The sequence below is a fragment of the Salvia splendens genome, chromosome 7 (assembly GCF_004379255.2).
Source record: "Salvia splendens isolate huo1 chromosome 7, SspV2, whole genome shotgun sequence".
NCBI lineage: Eukaryota > Viridiplantae > Streptophyta > Magnoliopsida > Lamiales > Lamiaceae > Salvia > Salvia splendens.
This window is the reverse complement of record NC_056038.1, coordinates 30889398-30910680: the sequence shown is the minus strand read 5'-3', so window position 1 is coordinate 30910680 and position 21283 is coordinate 30889398. Positions and strand designations below refer to the sequence as shown.

The 21283-nt window shown below is 38.1% G+C and overlaps 2 protein-coding genes and 1 pseudogene across 2 annotated transcripts; all 3 read left to right on the top strand.

Moving 5' to 3' along the window:
• The first annotated feature begins 10679 nt into the window (after positions 1 to 10679).
• LOC121742543 (uncharacterized metal-dependent hydrolase YabD-like) lies at positions 10680 to 12708 on the top strand. The gene is made up of 2 exons (XM_042135705.1): positions 10680 to 10841; positions 11640 to 12708. Exon 2 carries the CDS (start codon positions 11697 to 11699, stop codon positions 12576 to 12578), a length of 882 nt encoding a protein of 293 aa, XP_041991639.1. The 5' UTR covers positions 10680 to 10841; positions 11640 to 11696; the 3' UTR covers positions 12579 to 12708.
• A 2667-nt stretch (positions 12709 to 15375) lies between these two features.
• LOC121741825 (endonuclease 4-like) lies at positions 15376 to 18547 on the top strand. Its single transcript, XM_042134749.1, has 10 exons — positions 15376 to 15535; positions 15596 to 15714; positions 15950 to 16124; positions 16511 to 16624; positions 16696 to 16751; positions 16885 to 16968; positions 17085 to 17177; positions 17634 to 17692; positions 17836 to 17909; positions 18033 to 18547. The coding sequence occupies exons 2-10, from the start codon at positions 15598 to 15600 to the stop codon at positions 18149 to 18151; spliced, it is 891 nt and encodes a 296-aa protein (XP_041990683.1). The 5' UTR covers positions 15376 to 15535; positions 15596 to 15597; the 3' UTR covers positions 18152 to 18547.
• Positions 18548 to 18894: 347 nt separating this feature from the next.
• LOC121741826 lies at positions 18895 to 21029 on the top strand (annotated as a pseudogene).
• The last annotated feature ends 254 nt before the right edge of the window (positions 21030 to 21283 follow it).

Here is a 21283-nt window from a genome sequence, read left to right as displayed (position 1 = left end):
TGCCTAGAGTTGCGGCCACAGCCTCTTCCATGCGTTACTCTGCAGCTAAAAAAGGTGGCCTTTCTTCTGTAAATCGATATCATCAAGTGCGCTTCTACTATTAGGCCTTTCTTCTGTAAATTCATATCATTCCATTCCATTCTCATCTCCGTTCCATTCCTATCTCATTCCATTCCATCATACCAAGAAGCCCCTTAGTTATAGTTAGTTTAGGTCCCACGACTAAAGCACATTGTACAACTATTAGTTACTGTATCTTTCATTTTGTTATTATATTCACTTAAGGAAAACTGGTAAAGCAGTTAGTTTCGATCACGTATTCTGGTGATGATATGCAAATTATATTTTAAAACGGATCGAATTCGCTGATTTTACTGATTCAGCTATGAATTAGTGTGCTTGCTGATTTGATTTGGACATAAAAATAACCAAATATTTTAACTGATATGATTTGAAAAAACCGATTTTTGTAAATTTTCTATTGCCTTTTTTTATGTATAAAATGAACCTGATATTCCATTCATGATCTTGATGACTTGCGCTGCATTAACCTTCAAGTTGCAAATGAGAGCAAAACGAGATGAATATCGAATACTCCGTATAAAGCTTTAACTTTTTGTTGTGTTTAAGATATTTTGAAAATAAATGTTTTATTACGGTTTGATATTGAATTTAATTGTAAACCTGTAGACTTGTTTGCATTTAATATTATTATGATTCAAGATTTGTGGTTTATACTAATTTTTTGTTTATCATTCACTAAAGTTTTACTATATTTTATGGAGTAATATATTTTATTATATGGTACAATAGTTAGATCCGATCAATGGTCAAACTGCTATGACCAATTAAACTATGAACCGGTAGCATCGCCATTATGTTTCTTAAATATCAATGCCAACACTTTATGGTTTAGTAATTATTGAGATTTAGGCATTTTGTCTAATCCTAGCCTTAGGTGTCCCAGTTTTGGTTTTAATTATTATGAGTTCTTGCCAAGTTATATTGCATTATAATCGAGTGACCTCCATCAATTATTTTTGCGTTAGGTAGTAATGTTGCGCTAGAATTGAGCCGTGTGATGTTAACGTGTAGATATTTTGTAGCAATAGTCTATGGTTTGAAGTTCGAAATTTTATGGAAGTGGGATCGTTAGATACTTAAATTGTGTAAATTATTTGTGCAATATAATGTACTATAATCCACTCGAGTCAAATGCACTTTCGTAATATGCTATCTAATTAAATGAATACTAATATTTTATGAAGCAACATGGCATTACGTGGTTTGATATAATGGAACATTTAATAAATTACTTAATTATTTTACTAATGGAATAATGCCATAATATTATTGAATTTGTTGCCTAATTGTCCAGCTACACCCCCATATGCAGCAACAAATTCACTATCATATCGTTATAATATTCTACTTCTGAATCTCTCAAGTTAGTTGAGCAAAATAATGGTGTACGTGGCTGAGATTAGTAGTACGCTGAATACGTTTTTAAAATTATTAATTATAAGATCTTGTTTTGTCATGTTATCAAGAACTCCATCAGCTAAACCAAGATATTAAATAGAACATGTTAACTTATATAATTGCATCATTGCATGTGACAGTGCAGGATTGCTAAGATAGATTTAGTTATATTCTATACAAAATTTGCGTGCACTCGATTGCACGTATTGACTTAAATGTGAATGTCATTTAATTGCAGTTTTATTTTACATATTTAATTCAAGTCAAACTACATAGCATTTGTCTCTTTGTTGATATTTTAATATTGTTCACACCTAAATAAATGTTATTGGGCCACATAGTAGTGAGATTTTAATTAGGACAGATCTGTTGAGTTTCCAAGTCATAAAAAGATCCATTCTCATTTTTTTAATCTTGACAGTAGTATTATTCATTAATTAGTAGTACTACGTAGTTGCTTTACACCTTTAAAAATTCCTTCCAATGACTTAATGTCACGACCAATAAGTTACTAACTTAGGTCAAAATATTAGTATAATGTATTTTAGTAAATTAAAGTGGGAAATGTTGCATACTTACACTCAAAATATCCAAGCAATTTCACACGTGTTAATTCCACAGAGATCCCCAAATGCGAATGGGGTTGCGAGCTATGAAAAATCTTTTTCTCCAAAAATTCATACTCTCTCTTTCCTTCTTCCACTGGTAGTAATGACCTAAATGAATTGAATATATATAATAAGAAAATTATATATTATGTGTAAATTGATTGAATCACTAAAATTATTTAACTTTTTGTATGGAAAAAAATTCTTTTTTAAACTGGGCCAGTTATAATGAATAATTCATCAAAGTATACATACTCCTATTTATAATGAGAGGCAGGTAGTAAGAAATAAGAAGTAACCCATGCCCACAGCCCATTAATTAATGAACTTTAAAAGATAATTGAAGGACTGATGCGCATGCGCCCATAACGTGAAGCAGACCAAACCCAATTAATTTAATTAATGTGCTAATCATTGTAGCGTTGAAGCACCGTAGAGGCAGAGGCTACAGATTTTTCACAAGGTATTGGGTTCAGGCAAGTGTATTGTTCATCAATTTAATTCATTTATCGTTATATTAAAACATAGAGGGAAAGGAGGAAAAAAGATTATGTTGTTGGCAAGAAATATTATCTCTATCCATCTCCATATTAAATTTATAATTTTAAATTTTTAATTTAATCAGTCCAATCTCTACTTTCAAAACTTATCAAATCGATTACAATCTTTTAATTTTATATCAATGTTATCATGCGAATCCCGTGCTTCCAATCAATAGGTCATGTTTAATTGGCGGGAAAGTAAAGTTGGTAAGGAATATGATTTATGGGAAAATGATTCCCGGGAATATGATTCCTAATAACTTTACTTTCATGTGTTTGGAAAATATCAAGATTTTAAAATTTATATTTGATTTAAACACTAAACTAAAAATATACTTATCATTTATTATTTATAAAAAATAATAATACATATTATTTAATAAATTATTAATTACAAATGATAATAATTATATTATTTTATTTATTATTACGATGGATAGTTTAAATATGGATTATACATCATAATATATAATAATATAATAAATAAGATTATTATTATTATTATTATTATTATTATTAATATTATATTTACTAAATTTTTAATTGAATAAATTTTATAATTTAAAATTTTACTACAATTTTATTGTTAATTACTAAGTTATAAAGTAATAATTATTAAATTATTATATAATTATAATTATATTTAATTATTTAATAAATTATTGTTATTATTATGATAATAAAAAATAAATATAAATATTAATAATATAGTTATAATTATGATAATTTGAATTATAGTTATTTATTATACTGAAATTAAGTATGGTTTATACTTTTAAATTATTTTTAAAACATTGTAATAAATAATAATAACAATATTGATAATAATGATGATGATGATAATAATAATAATAATAATAATAATAATAATAATAATAATAATAATAATAATAATAATAATAATAATAATAATATACTATATTGCATTAAATATGTAAAAATCCTAAAACTGGGAAAAAAAATAACTAAGAAAAGTTAGGATTCAGAATCCTGGAAAATTGTACTAATTTTCCTTGTTTCAGGATTTTGATTACTTTCCAAGTTTGATTAAAAACGGAAACAAACATAGGAATTTAAAATTTAAGGAATCAGATTACTTTCCTAGACATAATCCTGACAACCAAACATGACCATAGTAGTATCAAAACTGTAGAATGCTAAATATTAACCTATTAACTATACGATGGTTTTCTAATTTCAAATTTTAAATATCAAATCATACAATAATTCCAAATAAGTTTTATACTATGTTATTTGCAATATGGAGCATATAAGAGCATCCACAGTGGTGCAGATGTCCCGACGGACATCCCCGCACACATCCCAAAAACACCTCATGCCACGTCATAAGGACTTTCCACTGTACAGTGGCGGACATCCCCAAGGACATCCCGACGGACTTCCCACAATAATAAAAATTCACAAATTCACCAAATTAAACAATTTACGGAATTAAAATTTCGCCACAATTACGGAATAAAAATTTCATTAAATAAAAAAAAAGAAAGGTACATTTCAACAAAAAATAACTAAAAAAATACACTTCAATAAATACAAATTCAATCAACGACGACCCCTCCGCTGCCGTACTTCTTCAATTATATCGTTCTGGAGTCGAATATGGGCTTGTTTTTGGCGCATGTCGGCAAATGCACGGACTCGCTTGACCTCGTCATGGGGTATCCCCATACGTACATTGCCGGTGGCCACGCCGTGGCTTGGACCCGCAGCATCAGCATCATCATTGGCCTAATCTGTCAGTGCTGGACCTTCATCTTCGACAATCATGTTATGCATGATAATACATGCGTACATCATATCGGCGATGCTGTCAGCATACCACAGCCGTGATGGACCCTTCACTGCCGCCCATCGAGCCTGGAGCACACCAAATGCCCGCTCCACATGCTTGCGTGCTGCCTCCTGACGACCCGCAAAATATACCTTCTTTTCTTCTGTTAGACATCTGATCGTCTTCAAAAAGACGGGTATATCCCATCAGCCAAATAATAGCCCATGTTGTGCTGGTTACCGTTGACGACGAAATTGAAGGCCGGACCTACGCTCATGCACTGGTCGTTGAAAAGGGGCGACGACTGGAGGACGTTGATGTCGTTGTTCGACCCGGCTACTCCAAAATAGGCATGTCAAATCCACAGCCGGTAGTCAGCTACCGCTTCAAGGATCATCGTGGGATTCTGGCTCTTGATACCCGTATTGTACACCCCTTTCCAGGCAGCGGGGCAGTTCTTTCACTCCCAATGCATACAATCTATGATGCCAAGCATCCCCAGAAAACCCGTGCTGAGTCCCGTGCATATCCAGCAGAGCCTGACAATCTTCGGGGGTAGGCTTCCGAAGATACCTATCCCTGAATATCTCCCTAATGCCCTGACAAAAATACTTTAGGCAATCGAGGGCAGTCGTCTCGCCGATGTGGAGGTACTCATCGAACATGTCAGCCTCGCCTCCGTATGCCAGCTGCCTGATTGCGGCAGTGCACTTCTGAATCGGAGTGTGTCCGGGTTTACCAGCCGGATCCTCCCGCACCCTGAAATACCCGTATCGACGCTCTAAAGCTCCCACAATATGCAGAAAGAGCGGACGATGCATCATAAAACGTCGCCGGAACATGTTCTCCCCAAATCGTGGCTCCGGAGTGAAGTATTCCTCGTACAACTGACGGTGTGCAGCGAGGTGGTCCCGGGGTACTATAGATCGACGATGGATGGGTCTAGGTACCGCCGGCGCCAAGGCCGCATGTATCTCCCTCTCCCCTGCCTCCCGCACACGTGCATGAATTTGCCTCATTATGTCATCATACCCCCCACCACTACCACCCGCACCGCTACCGCCCGCACCAAAGCCACTACCACTACCACTACAAGCCATTCTGGATATATAAAAGAAACGTAGAGAGAGAGAGAGATACTCGTTAATACAAGTGGTGCGAATGAAATGAAGTTCAACGAGCCGTATTTATAGAATTTTTGAAAAAAAAATATAAAATAATCGGGATGTCCGCGCGGACGTCCGTGGGGTCAACGCAATGGCGGAAGTCCGCAAGGACGTCGCCCGACGCGTCCTCGGGGCCTAGTCGTCGATCGCCCTTTCGCCCCAAAAAAAGCGTCTGCATCGGGGCGGACGCTTCTCCCGCTATAGTTAGCCGCGGCGGCGGTTCCGGGGCAGTCGGCGCGCCGCCCCAATAGTGGATGCTCTTAGCTTACCATTGTTTAGTTGTGTCCCATGTTACTTTTTACTTTATCTTTTTCTTAAAAATTAACATCCATAAGCTTATTGATAGGATGTTGTATCCTATCGATCAGCAATAGAGCACTAGAACAATTATGAAGAATAAGATAAACCCTAGTTGAGGTGCTAGGGGGCGATTTCCGCCATAACCAGAATGAGAACAAGTAATTAACTTTATTTCTCAATAAATGAAAATACGATAGAATTCTATTATATACAATTCTAAACCCTAACATATGTCTTGCTAATCAAGAAACATAATTAAATAAGGTGGGAAATCCGATTTGCAATAGTATGTCCACGGAAATCACCAAGCCGCTGCCGAAGTCTCCATAAGCTCCAATCAACATCTGCACTAAATGAGAACAATATATTATCGTGATGAAGTCTTCTCGGGTTCATAACAACATCAATATCATCCGACTCAAATATTCCTGGATCAAATACGTGAACCCCTATATCTCCACCAAATTGAAGAGTAGCACAACTCCATTCACCATCAAGAAATTTAGGCCGCTCCAAACAAACTCCACTGCAGCAATATTTAAGCCCTTCATTATCACACACCACCAGATCCTTTAATCCATTTTCAACCTTAAGTCCCTCGGCACCATCAAAGCACACATCAAGTTCATGAAACTCCAACACTTTTGTCTCAACAAATGGTGTATGTGCGACCAAATTTTCATAGTTCCCACAAAATATGTTACTCTCACAAGTAGAAACGTCAGCGGAAATAGAATCATCAAAATCCACTCCCGTCGAGACTTCTCTCGGCAGAATGGGCTTAGTAGGAGCCTGAACTTGCGCATCTTGTTCTGCGTCATACCTGACACCTCGGATATCGTCGCCAACGATGATTTCACTAGCCATATTCAATGCCTCACTACAAGTTTGGTCAATGAGATCGCCATCTGCGTTGTGCTCCTTAACGACCATAATTGTCTGCTTGACTTCCTCAATTCGATGAAGTGGCTGGCTATCGGGATCCTGGTTCGCTATAGGGTTCGCTGTTGTGCGTATGGGTTGACGCTGGTCTCGGCTGGTCCTTCCCGTCCTCCTAAATGGCCCAAATGAGACAGTCGCCGCATAGGGCTTATAGAATTCGGGATCAAACCGATGCTTTACGGCCAATAAGAAATCATCCCAACTCTTACCTTTGTTAGTTTCCACCCAATATTCCCTCCAATCTGATGCCGGAAGATCGAATAAATATTGTGTAAGATAAAGACGATCATCTAGCGGTGTGTGGTGGTGGTTCTAGTACCTTTGGATCTTACCGATCCAATCCAGGGCATGCTCTCCGTCAAAACGTGGTGGTTCGAGGCGAAGGTGTGGTAGGGATTCGGGCTTGATACCCAGCAGTGCGGTTGTGACCGATGGTGGAAGAGACCAGCCCCGCTGAGGTCCCGTGGCTGGCTGCTGGTCCGGCGGCCGATTATTCCAGGGTTGATGTGTAGGTGAGCGCTCGGCAAGGTTTTCCGGAGGCTCCTCGGTCAGTGTATGACGTCTGAAATTGGCTAGAAATTCGCCATGAGCAGCAACCAGTTGGCGCAAGTCCACGAGGATCTCACGGAGAGCATGTTGTTGTAAAGATTCCTGGAGAAAAGCCATGGAAACCAGCAGTGGCTGCGTGGCTGTGATGATTGGAGTATGGATTGAGATTGTGAGGATTTTGTCGTGAGTCGTGAGTTTTGAGAGATTTGGATGGAGGAAGAGTAAACAATGGAAGCACCAGTTGATAGGATGTTGTATCCTATCGATCAGCAATAGAGCACTAGAACAATTATGAAGAATAAGATAAACCCTAGTTGAGGTGCTAGGGGCGATTTCCGCCAGAACCAGAATGAGAACAAGTAATTAACTTTATTTCTCAATAAATGAAAATACGATAGAATTATATTATATAGAATTCTAAACCCTAACATATGTCTTGCTAATCAAGAAACATAATTAAATAAAAGATTACAAAAGATATGAAGAATAAATAAAGATAACTAACTAAAATAGAAGATATGCTAAATAAATAAAATAAAGAAGATATATTGGACGAGATATGCTTGACGAGATTCACAAGATCGAGGGCCCTATCACTTATCTTTTATTCATCCCTAATCTTGTACTATTTTCCATGGGTCCCAAAAACGATTGGCGTTGGCTTAAGAAAACGAAATCAAATAAATACTCCCTCTCACTTATCATGTCATTATACAGTCATCCATATCTTAGTTTGCACTTGAATACATGATAAGCAAATTAATGGTCCAAAAATCGGTAAGATAATTATATAATCTTGTTAAAAGGTCCCAACCTCTCGATTTCAATTGGCGACCAAAAATATCTATTGAATTTCATATGCAGATAAAAACCAAAATTCAACAATTTGGAGTTGAAAACGACGTAGTGCGGCTGGTTCCATACGGTGGAGCCACCGACCAAAAGCTTTAATAAAAAGCTTCTCTAGCTTTTATCGCTTTCTGCATAACCATACCCCTAACTAAATGAAAAGGATGGCTCACTATAGAATATATGGGCATATCGCATTAAAAGTTATACTATAAAAACTTGTGTAGAAATGGGCCATGATTAAATGAGAAGGATGGATCAGTATAATATATATTGCATTTAAATTTATGTAAAAAATTGTGTAGAAAATGGGCCACTTAGAATAGGGACGAGTTATCCGAACTTAAATATGCGAGACATGAAACATGAGTCTCCGAATTATTATAAAAATGACGGGATCATTATCAAATCGAATTAAAAGACTGTTTTGACCTCTCAAAATCAATTTGTAGTTATACAAGTTTCACAAATGGTCTACATATATATACCGATTTTTGTTTATATACCTTTAGGACAAGTTGTTGGACCATTCATATCAACAAATTTGAGATTTAGACTTGACTTGGAGGTGGAAATATATTGTGTATGTTGATCAATACTTTGATTTAGGTAATCAATTAATTAGAAATCTACATACATATAAACGTACCAATCAATATAGATTGGTTAGTTGTATAATTTGAAACAATCATCTAATAAACAAATTAAAAATATGGCGAAGAATTAATTTTTTAAAAGACCAAGGACAAATATTTTGTAAATGGGGATGTCATGTGTGGCCTGGTTTAACTATTGAAACTTGAAACAAATGTGGACAAAAATAAAACGAGACGTAATGATTAAAATCAAAATATATTGATGGAAAGAAGGTTGAGAAGAATCGAGAGTAATTGTATCCAAACAAGGCACATCCACTTCATTTAGATCAAGACAAAATGGATGATGCTTGATTGGATAGGATTACAAGTATTCCTATTCATTCATCACGCTTAATTTTCCTAGAGTTAATTCTTGTTTATTGCTTCTTACATTTATAGCCACAAATAGTGAGTTTGGATCCCATGATTTTGTTGCCTGATCAAGAAAGTTTTAGTTTAAGATTTGGAAGCTCATGCAATTGAGACGTTAGTTAGTAGACTGCATATGTGTTCAGGACGCCAATTAATATTTCATGTATTTTGCTCATACACATTAATCGATTTATTTCGCGTATATGTATTGTTAAATGAAAAAGAAAAGAAGTGAATAAGATGACAAGATGTAATACTATTAATTTGTTTCAACGAGTTTCTATATGCTTGTGATAAATACGTGGGGCATCCGCAACGCGTCTTGTTGCGGTCTCTATCTCATCTCGGAGAGACGAGAAGGCAGCGAGACAGCGTTGCAACCATCCATCTCGGTCTCGTCTCGGCGGGCGTCTTGTCCCGGAGGGATGGTTGGCGAGACGTCTCGCCACGCGCCAGCGCCACGTGGCGAGCGCTGGCGCTAGGCGTGACGCCCACTCGCCGGCCCGCGAGTGGGAGTCGTCACGCTGACGCAATGAATCAATTTTTTTTAAAATTCGATTTTAATAAAAAAAATTAAAAAACGGTTATTTTTTTTCTTTTTTCTTTTTTCTTTTTTCTTTTTTTATTCTATAAATACTCCTCTTTCATTATCATTACACACACAAACACACATCTATTCTTCTCAAATCATCTCTTTTTCCTCTCCAATTTTCATCTCAAATTATCTCTATTATTCTTCTCCCAAATTTAATCCATTCATGGATCCATTTGAGCAAATGCGTCGAATAATGGAAGAATCGCTAGAGGAAGATCGACGTAGGGAGGCGAAGGAAGCCGCGCCACCCCAAAGGCGATCCCGGACTTACAACTCTTTCTTCTACTTGTTTGAGTTTTAAATTATGTCTTTTTTATTTATTTTTTTAGGAATTTAATTATGTATTTTTTTAGGATTTTAAGTTGTAATTTTATTTTATTTAACGAAATGTGTTTTTATTAATTGAATTTGTTGGAAATAAAAATAAAAAATGAAATTGAATGAATAGTCAAGGGATGAGATGATTAAGAGACGGTTAAGAGATGGAGGGTTGCAGGTGATGTCTCTTAGTTAAGAGATGGAGTGAAAAGTACAGTGAGACCCATGAATAGTTAAAAGATGAGACGGTTAGGATACGTATAACGTTGCGGATGGCCTAAGAAGCTCAAATGTGTTTGCAAGCATGTGTGTAATAATTTATTTCATTTTTTAGACATGGATTTAAATTTGCTAACTCAAATTATTGTTTTTATGTTAGATTTTGTAAAATGGTTGAAGCAAAACATTCCTAAATTAATATCCAGTTAATTAATAAAAATTCAAATCAGTACTCCCTCCCTCCCTCTCTCTCTCCCGTCCATACAAAAGTAACAAAACTCATTTTGTGTTATCACATTTATAATGTACGTATCCAAACTATTTTTTGGAAAGCCCAAAAGAGGCTTGGGCTAGTTCAGTCCAATATCAGCCGTGCAGGAGCAGGATTGCTTGCGATAAGCAGCGTAGAAAAAAGAAAATAGAAAGTCCACCGCTAGCACCGCCGCGGATTGCTCTCATCCCTCGCCAGGTTTCTCTCTTCTCCGCCTCTACCAATTAATCAGTTACATCTGGATACATATCATATATTCACATAATTGTTCTTAGGTTTTTTATTGTTCGACTCATACGCAACACAACTGATATCCTATTCTACTGAGATAGATACATCTGTCACAGTTAGTTGACTATTCCTGAAGAAATTAGCAATTCATATATACCTTTGCTTCTTCCTCTGCGTGTTCATTTGATGATCTAGCGGTATTGACTCCGGTTATTGTTATTGAGATTGTTTTTTATTGATCTTGCTCTGCTATTCGCACACTGCGCTTTCGGTAACTGCTACAGAAGTTTGATTTTTTTTTTTTGCGTGTGCAAATTTTGCCACCATATTTTAATGAGTCTTACACTATTTCTATTAAGTTAGATGATAGGATAAACCTCCTATCGGGCTGATCGGCGTCCGTAGATCGACGATCGATAAATGTTTGTCGCGGGCGAGTGCCCGTCGAGCACGGCGGTTTTTTCACTTGTAGAAGAGAATGAACGATAATATTGATATTCTTGACTGATTTCCCAAATGATTACAATAACTCCTATTTATAATGCTAATAATAACTTAATGAACAAGAAAACAAAGATATGGAAAAGATATGCAAATCATAATTTATCTAATTAATAATGCTCGTATCATTAGAATTGATTCCGTTTTGTTGTGTTAGCAATGCATATTCTCATACCCGCTGTTTGCTGCTTTGTCACTTCTCCTCTTTGCTGTTTGAGTAAACTAAAATGATGCTTATAGTGGCAATTCCGGGCTTGCTTGCAGCTGTTGCTTTTCTATTTTGTGAAGATACGAGATTGACACCACTAGTTGATGTGAATAATGATCAGACTCTTTGATGCTCATTGTCACTTACAAGATTCAAGAGTCTTAAATGTGGCTCCTAAACTTATAAAAGAGGCCCTTGATACTGGTGTCCTTCACTTTGCCGTAAATGGAGTGTCTGAGGAGGACTGGCATTTGGTCAAGGAGATGAGCGACACCCATCCTTCTGTTGTTCCCAACTTTGGCCTTCATCCCTGGTTTATAACCGATAGAACTCCTGATTGGTTGAAGACGTTGAAAGATTTCCTCGCGTCCACTCCCTCTGCTGCAGTAGGAGAGATAGGTTTGGACAAAGGCTCTACTGGGAAGAAGATAGACTTCACAGATCAAGTTGAAGTCTTCCGACAACAGCTCCAACTCGCGAAAGAGCTAAATAAACCAGCATCTATCCATTGTGTGCGTGCCTTTGGCGATCTTCTTGAGATTCTGAAATCCGAGGGGCCGTTCCCTGCTGGTCTGGTATTGCACTCGTTTCTTGGCTCCGCTGAGATGGTTCCTGAATTGGCTAAGCTCGGTGCTTACTTCTCTTTTTCTGGATTTCTCATGTCGATGAAAGAGAGCAAGGCCAAGAAAATGTTGAAGTCCGTTCCTCCAGAAAGGATTTTGTTGGAGACAGATGCTCCGGATGCCCGGCCAAGCTCAGTTGATCCGGATTCTCTATTTGTGATCAAGAGAGAGGTCTTGAATCCAAAAGAGGCAAGTGGTGGTGAAGATACTTCCATCGTCGAGGAGAATCTCAATCATCCAGCTAACATTCATCACATACTTGCTTATGTTGCACATATGCTTGAAATGGAGGAAAAGGAACTTGCTCAACTCAGCTATGAAAATGCAAAACGCCTCTTCTCTTACAAAGGCTCAAAGCTGGTGCAAGCTTAACGAAGTTCTTGGATACTATCACTCTTTGTATGGTTTCAGTCTGATCATGAAAACTTGATGTAAATACTGAATAATTGTTACTTTGTATTCATTCGGGAACACCAAGTAAAGAAAGATGTGCTTCGTATTATCCTTCACTTTCCATGAAGGATTCATAGTCAAAGCTTAATCGTGGGTTGAAAAAATGATACATGGCTTAGAGCATCCACAACGCGCGCAGCCCGCGTTTCGTGCCGGAGGAACGAAACGGGCGCGCGACGCGTTGCGGACATGCGTTCCGTGCCCAGGTCGTGCCCATGCCTTGCCGTGTGCCGGCGTCTCGCGACGACGGCACGGCCTGCGTCGCCACGCACTTCGGCGACGTGGCGCGCCCCTGCGTCGTGCGTGACGCCCACCAGCCTGCCGCCCGCGAGTGAGCGTCGTCATTTATGACGCAATAAATCTTTGTTTTTTTAAAAATTCGAATTTATAAAAAAAATAAAATAAAAATGTGTAAACGGTAATATTACCGTTTTATATCCGTTTTTTCTTTTTTTTATTTTTTATTTTTTTACTCTATAAATATTCCTAATTCATCCTCATTTCATACACAACTACACATCTATTCTTCCTAAAATCAACTTCATTTCATCTCCAATTTTCATCTAACATCTCATCAAAAAATGTCCGGCGACGGCAACTCCGGCGGTGGCGGCTCCGGCGGGTGGGATCTCAACACGTTTACCGATTGGGGTACCATGTACAACACACTTGGTGGTTCCGGTTCGTCGACGCCGGGCACGGCGGGTTCGGCGACGCCGGGTGGGTACCAACCACCCACTTTCGACGTGGATGTATACGCTCGACCCTCCGCCCAGCGGTATTCGCAGGGATTATCCCAGATTCGGGAGGATTTCCCCGTTGAACCCACTCTGGGAGGAGGCCGAGGCGGGCGAGGATGAGGAGGGGGAGGAGGCCGAGGCGGTGGAAGCTCCAGGGCAGAGTCGGAGGCGGGCGAGGAGGAGGAGGAAGAAGAGGAGGATCTAGGCCGGCATCCGTACAGCAACAACGAAACGATGGCAGTGTACAACGCCTGGATTACCGTCTCGTACACCCATCGTCGGGAATCAACAAGCCCACAAGCGCTTCAGGGAAAAGGTCACCGAGATCTACCACCAGATTAAGCCGAAAGGCTCCCGGAAGCGCACATATACAATGCTCCGCTCTCACTTTGGCCAAGTCGACAAACAGGGCAAAAAATTTTGAGGGCGGCTTTGCGCGTCTACAACCAGGACACCGGCAAACAATTCAGATTTATTGATGTTTGGCAGGCTGTCAAGAACGAGCAACGGTGGGCCGGCGGTGTCCGCTCCAGCTTGGGCTCAACCTCAAAGCGCACGAAGCACACGACGAGTGGCCAATACTCGTCTGGTGACACCGGTGAGGGCAGCGGCGGACAAGAGGGTGCACCGCAGGAGTTTGCGGGTACGGCCGGGGATGACGGGGGATCCAGCCGTGCGCGCCGTCGGCCGCAAGGGACAAAGGCGGCGAAGGCGGACACTTCCCGCTTCTCGCCCTCCCAATACGCGGCCTGGTGGAACGGAATTGTGTATATGGCAGCACAACTTGGCCTTCCGACTCCCCCTCCACCTCGACCGCCTTCGGGGGATGATTCGCCGGCGGAGTAGTTTTTTTTTCTTTAAATTTGTATTTTAAATTATGCAACGTTTATTTTTTTAGGATTTTAATTGTGTGTTTTTTATTTTTTAGAATTTTAAGTTGTAATTTTTTTATGTTGTGTGTTTTTTAATGAAGTGTGTTTGTTTTAATTGAATTAGGTTGGAAATAAAAATAAAAAATGAAATTGAATGAATAGTAATTTAAGGAACGGTTAAGAAACGGATAAGGAACGGAGGGTTGCGAGTTCCGTTCCTTAGTTAAGGAATGGAGTTAAAAAGTACAATATGGCCCGTAAATAGTAGTTTAAGGAACGGTGGGGGAACAGGCACAGCGTAGTGGATGCCCTTAGTGCTTCACTGCCACAATCGAGTAAGTTCTGTCCTCAATCAATGTTTTTTCTGCAATTTCAGTTTTTGTTCAACGAGGAAAGGGAAAGTGTGCTGTCTGTGAGCATGTATTTTAACGAATTTGTTTTTAATTAGCATTCATGTGTTTATAATTGGGGTGATTTTGGTGTCTTTGGACAGAACTAACGCAGCTGACTGGTATTGCTTCGATTCTTCGTTTCCCATTGCCAGACTTGGGTGAGATAGAAATGTAAAACAAGTTTGAAGTATCAGAGACGATCAACGAACTTTGTGACTCTGTTTGTTGTCCACTATATTCTTTATTTTTTAGTTTTATACATCAGGGGTTCTTGTGTAGCATTATAATGAGAGGTGATGATGTAATTTATTGGCTTGAAGATAGAATTTCTTGCAAGGAATAGCAACCTTGTTATATCAGGCCCACTGGAAAGGGTTCTTCTTTCTTGTAAAATTCAACTATTCGGTTACTCATTCACAGGAGAGTATAACTGTATAACCAACGTTGCAGTATTTAATATATTCCATTCGATTATCATGATTTAAAACTGTATTGAATAAATTTAATTAAAAATGAAACGTTTCACACACTAATCGATTTGGAATTGATTTGCTTCGAATTTAAGCTTTTCAATTTAAAAAAAAATAGTTCTGTCCGTTTATCCTGCAATATTTTAAGCTTTTATCTACAAATAAAAAAAGTTTAGTATACCACATTTTAAAGTATAAAATAATGAATTAAATAAGAAACCATTACTATTTGGTCAACCTAATCAGTCTCAATAGAAAATATCTAGTCCTACTTGTTCCAATTATATTAGGTTGAGTGGCGAGTGCAGTGTGTTACACTTATTAATCACTTCTACCAAAATTATTGATTCTGTAACTCTGTTTGTGTGGAGTTTTATCGCTTTCCATCCCAATACATTGAAGGTTTGTTCACTCTGTAAATTAGTTATTCACCGACGATTTTTAATTATGAATGATATACAGAGATGGATGTGTTGAAACGCCACTGGATATTGGGGGCGATCGTTGCTTTCCTGTTTTTAATTCCAACAATTCATGGCTGGGGACAAGATGGTCACCATACTGTTTGCAAGATTGCCGAGGTCTCTCTCTCTCTCTCTCAAGTTTCCTCAACTTATTTTTCGGATTTGAGTATTCTGTAATCTCGATGGATTGTCATTTCATTGAAGATTTTAGACATGTGATGAAATGCTGGTTAGAGTATTCAATATAGAGAAGATGTTGAGACGAGCAAGACCTATTTTGAGATTCTTATGATTGCATTGTGCAGACTACCTTTCCCAGTAGAATCTGACGGAATTTCTTTGTTTGACACAGAATTATCTCACGGGCGAAGCTTTGGCTGCAGTGAAAGCCTTGCTTCCAGCTTCGGCCGAAGGTGAGCTTGCTGCTGTTTGCGCCTGGGCTGACCAGGTTCGCTTTCACTATCACTGGAGCAGCGCTTTGCATTATGTAGATACACCTGACTTCAGGTGCAACTATGACTACTCCAGTAAGCTCGTCTTTTTACTCTTAATTTTTTTCATTCTATACTTTCTAATGTCTTTTCTTTAGTATATTTGGATTGCTATTCCCAAATACAAAAATTTGGTATGTTTCAGTCAATCCATCCACTAGATAGCTTTCCCTGGATGAGATGCTACTAAGGCTTTGGTTTCATTTTTACTTGGATTACGATTTTGTATCTAGCCACTGAACACTCTGTTATCTTTGCTCATTAATTACTTGGCTGAGGGCTGATTTGTAAACTTCAATTCCACTTTCGTTCAAATGTTGCTGCATTTGATCACTTTTTGTCCTTTACAGCTCGGATGCATATGTAGTTCAACTCAAGTTTGAAAATCCCTTGACTGACCTTCATTCATGTATATATGTTAGGAGACTGTCACGACTCTGCTGGACGCAAGGATCGATGTGTCACTGGAGCAATTTATAACTACACAGAGCAGCTTATGTCAGAGCATGATGATTCTGGTTTATATGCAACAAGCCGTAAGCATCATCAAATCTTGAATGGCTGCTCGTACTCTAGAAATTGACTAAGTTGTGTCTTCAAATTACAGATAACCTGACAGAGGCACTTATGTTCCTATCACATTATATTGGTGATGTCCACCAGGTTATGTCATTTCTATTTTTCTAAACCAAACCCGTCTAATGATTCTGAATATTTGTAAGAGAAGTAACAATTTACAAGAGAGTTAATGACTTAATGTAATCCAAGGGTTTCTAACATCGAAAATGGTTGGCAGCCATTGCACGTGGGCTTTCTTGGAGATTTAGGTGGTAACTCAATCACCATCCGTTGGTACCGTAGGAAAACAAATTTGCACCATGTGAGTTTTTTTGGCATAAAATTTTAGACAAACAATCTTTATACCTTTCTTTCTACTTTTTTGAGATGCTGTGACTTTAACTTGTTAAGAAGGTAATGAGAAATATTATGGTTCAGGTGTGGGACAATATGATCATTGAGTCTGCTCTACAGACATTCTACAGTAAAGATCTGTCTGCAATGACCCAAGCCATTCAGAAAAATATCACGGTGCGTGAAGTTGCTAATTTGGTGAATAAAACATGATTATTAACAAATGAGAGGCTCCGTATTCCTTTGTCTTTGATGTCTTTGATGTCTTTGATATATATGGTGCCATTCTAAAATCAATATTATCTTCAGCATTTATGGGACAATATATTAGATACTAGCAACACTTTCTGCTTATGCTTGGTAGGTGAAAAGTGTCATTATGTAATAGCCCTTTATGAGTATTTTGTGTTTCACTTAAACGAATATTTTATTTTACTGCAGTACTTTATTTGTTTTACTCTATTGTAATTTGTATATTGAATTGTAAACCTTTCTTCATCTCTGGAAGAGATATAATTTTGAGGCACTCCTCGTCTTCTGCTATCCAACTTTCTTCCACCTGAAATTTAGTAGTATTTGGGAGATCCTATCTGCCCTCCTTTTATAGTTCTCATTTAACTGCAAGTATTGTAGGCTGCCATGGTTGATGATGTATCTAAGGAGAATTGCAAGGGTGCAGTATGTCCAGATCTGTACGTTTGTACTCTTCACTCTTCTTTCACAATCTCATCCCAATCTCCATTCACAACAAGATTTTTTTAGACGTTCAGTTTAAGCATATATGTATATGATTTACTTCTTGATTATACTCTTATCTGTGCATATCTCTCCCCAGGTATGCTTCTGAAAGCATCTCTTTAGCTTGTAAATATGCTTACAGAAATGCCACTCCTGGAAGCACCTTAGAAGGTAAAATGATTAATGTTGCAATCCTGTTTCAACTTAGAGTTGCCATTTTCGGATAATCATATTCTCTATTTTATCTTTTCATGTTATTTACTAATTTTTACTTCTTTCTTTCTTTCTATGCAGATGATTACTTCTACTCTCGGTGGCCTGTAGTTGAGTCTAGACTGGCCCAAGGTGGGGTCCGATTGGCAACTCTTCTCAACAGGATCTTCTCCAAAAATAAGTCAATTGCAGTAGAATAATATAGGTTGAGGAGATCGAGATGAACTCTATGATAAATCTCGAGAGGGGCCTCTATTTGTGCCACTCCTCTTGGCTTGTACAATTCCCCCACACCAAGACTTAAGTTGCCAAATTAAGTAGTTGGCTATCTTGGAAGTCAACATTGCTGCTCTGCTAAGAAATGTACTTTAAATTATGTAGCTATTGCTTCTGCTAATCTGGAATTTGCCTCTGTATGTTGCTTTTGTGTAAAAGCAACTTATAAGACACATGAAAGATGAACAGTATTTATCTTGTACGCATTGTAAACTATCAATAGTTTATGTATATACTATATGCTAATGCAGAACTAGCTTGTAATATTGGTGGGTCACAATATCATTTTTTGAATTCCAAAATGCCGTTTTTAAGAGGAATTTCAGCATCTTTCATTGTTTTTCTTACTTGTGTTGTTGTTCACAAACCTGGTGTTCAAGCATGGAGCATGGAGGGTCATGCCATGACTTGCAAAATTGCTCAGGTATCAATATAATCAGAAATTTGCTGACTGCAACCATTTTCATTTTTGTGATTATATTTATTCAAGGGGGATGATAAATAATATCCCGTGACCTTTTTTTTCTTGTGATGGAGATCACTTTTGTATCATTGCGTGCTTGCTTGTTTGGTCCTCTCTTTCTCAAATTCTCTATGAAATTTCACAGTTATACATTCCTATGTAAGACAGGACTTGCTGGAACCGGAAGCGCATCACGCAGTTCAAATGCTGCTTCCAGACTACGTGAATGGCGATTTGTCGGTGCTGTGTGTTTGGCCAGACCAAGTAAGACACTGGTATAGGTACTGATGGACAAGCCCTCTTCACTTCATTGACACACCAGACCGAGCCTGCAATTTTAAATATCAGAGTAAGTTAATATGATCATCATCACTTTTAGGGTGTGTTGTCTTTTCTTGTAAATTTATCATGGACAAAAGAGGGATAAGCAAAGGTGGGAAAGGAGGGAAAAGATTATCACACCAACATCCCTATGATAATATTATCATGAATTGGAGTGTGAAAAAGAGGGAAAAGGGGCTGCCTGGAAAATTTTCCATCATGACCTTGAAAAGTATCTATCCTGGAGATCATGTGAAGCGAGGAAAAGGAGGGGAACTATATGTATTCCACCATTTTCTATCTAAGAGAACACACCCTTATTTTTTTGTTGATTGTTATAGTATCTGATATTGACGGATGAACATAGGGGACTGCCATGACCCAAAGGGTGTGAAGGATATGTGCGTCGCAGGTGCCATCCGGAACTTCACCAATCAACTGTCACATTACCATCACGGGACCTCTGATCGACGCTGTAAGAGATCAATCATCCCATTACCATGAATTGCCTCATCTATCATATCCTCACCTTTGCTTAAAACGATTATGTTAAGCATGCTTAAGGAATTTCTTTCTTTCTTTATGTTTCCCAGATAACATGACAGAAGCATTGTTGTTTTTAGCACATTTCATGGGAGACATCCATCAGGTAACCAAAACAAGCACTAACCTGCATGAATTCTTGGTTTCACTGTTATTGTCGATTATTGTGGTTTCGCCTTTGTTAGCCAATGCATGTTGGGTTCACAAGCGACGGAGGTGGAAACACTGTGGAGTTGCGCTGGTTCAGGCACCAGGCGAATCTGCACCATGTGAGTGTTGGCTTATAAAAAGCTACTACTATCATCTTTTTTTAGCTATTTTCTTGATAAGTATGATACATTTACATGAGCATATATATAGATGAGGTTAACAGCAACCACTTTAGATGATTCTATATGTAGAAAATATAGGTTTAGAAAGCTAATATGAACTCTTGTTAAGATCAAGATTAGTTTATTGCTTTAGAAACTTCAATTTTCTTGTGTACTTGATTTCATGTTTCAAATTGAGTGAGCATGACGGCATTGATGCCTTCCCCAATTAGGTGTGGGATAGAGAGATAATTCTTACAGCCGCCGCGAATTACTATGGAAAGGACATCAACCTCCTCCAGCAAGACATTCAAGGAAACTTTACTGAAGTAAGCTAGCTAACATCCTTTGCCTAAAACAAACTAACCTGCAAAGCTTATGCAAACGTAAATAACTTTTAACGTCATTCATGTATGATCTAAGCGGTATTACTTGCAAAATGATCCTTTCTATTGTCTGATTCGTCATGCCACATCCATTGTTGCAAACAGGGAATCTGGTCCAGCGATCTTGCCTCATGGAGAGAATGTAGTCACATATCTTCTTGTGAGAACAAGTGAGTATCTGCCTCAAGAAATGCAAGAAACTATCGACGTGGATGAAAACAAACATTTATTACGAAGGTAGTTGGTGTTCATTATCATGTATTTGCAGGTATGCTGCTGAGAGTATGGATACGGCTTGCAAATGGGGATACAAAGGTGTTGAGTCAGGGGACGCTCTTTCAGGTACGGAGGACCATTTTTCGACTCAAACGAGCCCTGATGATGATACAGAAACATGTCTTGATCTGTTCACTCCATTTATCTTTTCTTTGTGTTGACAGATGATTACTTCAACTCGAGATTGCCCATTGTTACGAAGCGGATAGCTCAGGGAGGAGTCCGGTTAGCCATGATTTTGAACCGGGTTTTTGCTGGTGATAGCTTAGAGATGGAGGAAACTCTTGTTGCTACTTGATTACGCAATCCTTCGAACAAACTAACCACCTTCACTTTCCATTGCGTTTCAATTTCGAATTTCATTATTTTTATGTACGTCATCTTACGTGCTCCCTCTGTCCCTAATAATTTGTCACAATTTGATCTGTCCCTAATAATTTGTCACAATTTGATCCGACACGAGTTTTAAGAAATGTAATAGAAAAGAAGTTGAAAAAGTTAATGGCACGTGGGTCATACTTTTATATACTCCATTCGTCCCACAAGAATATGCATTTTGGGTTAGGCACAAGTTTTAATCCACAATTAAAAAAGTAAGAGATAGATAAAAAAAAGTTATTAAATTATTATTAGTGGAGAATGAGTCACACCTCAATAGAAAGAATAGAGTTTCAAAAATTGAAAAGCGCATATTTTTGTGGGATTGACTAAAAAGAAAGAGTGAATATTTTTATACTTCCTTCGTCCCACGTTACT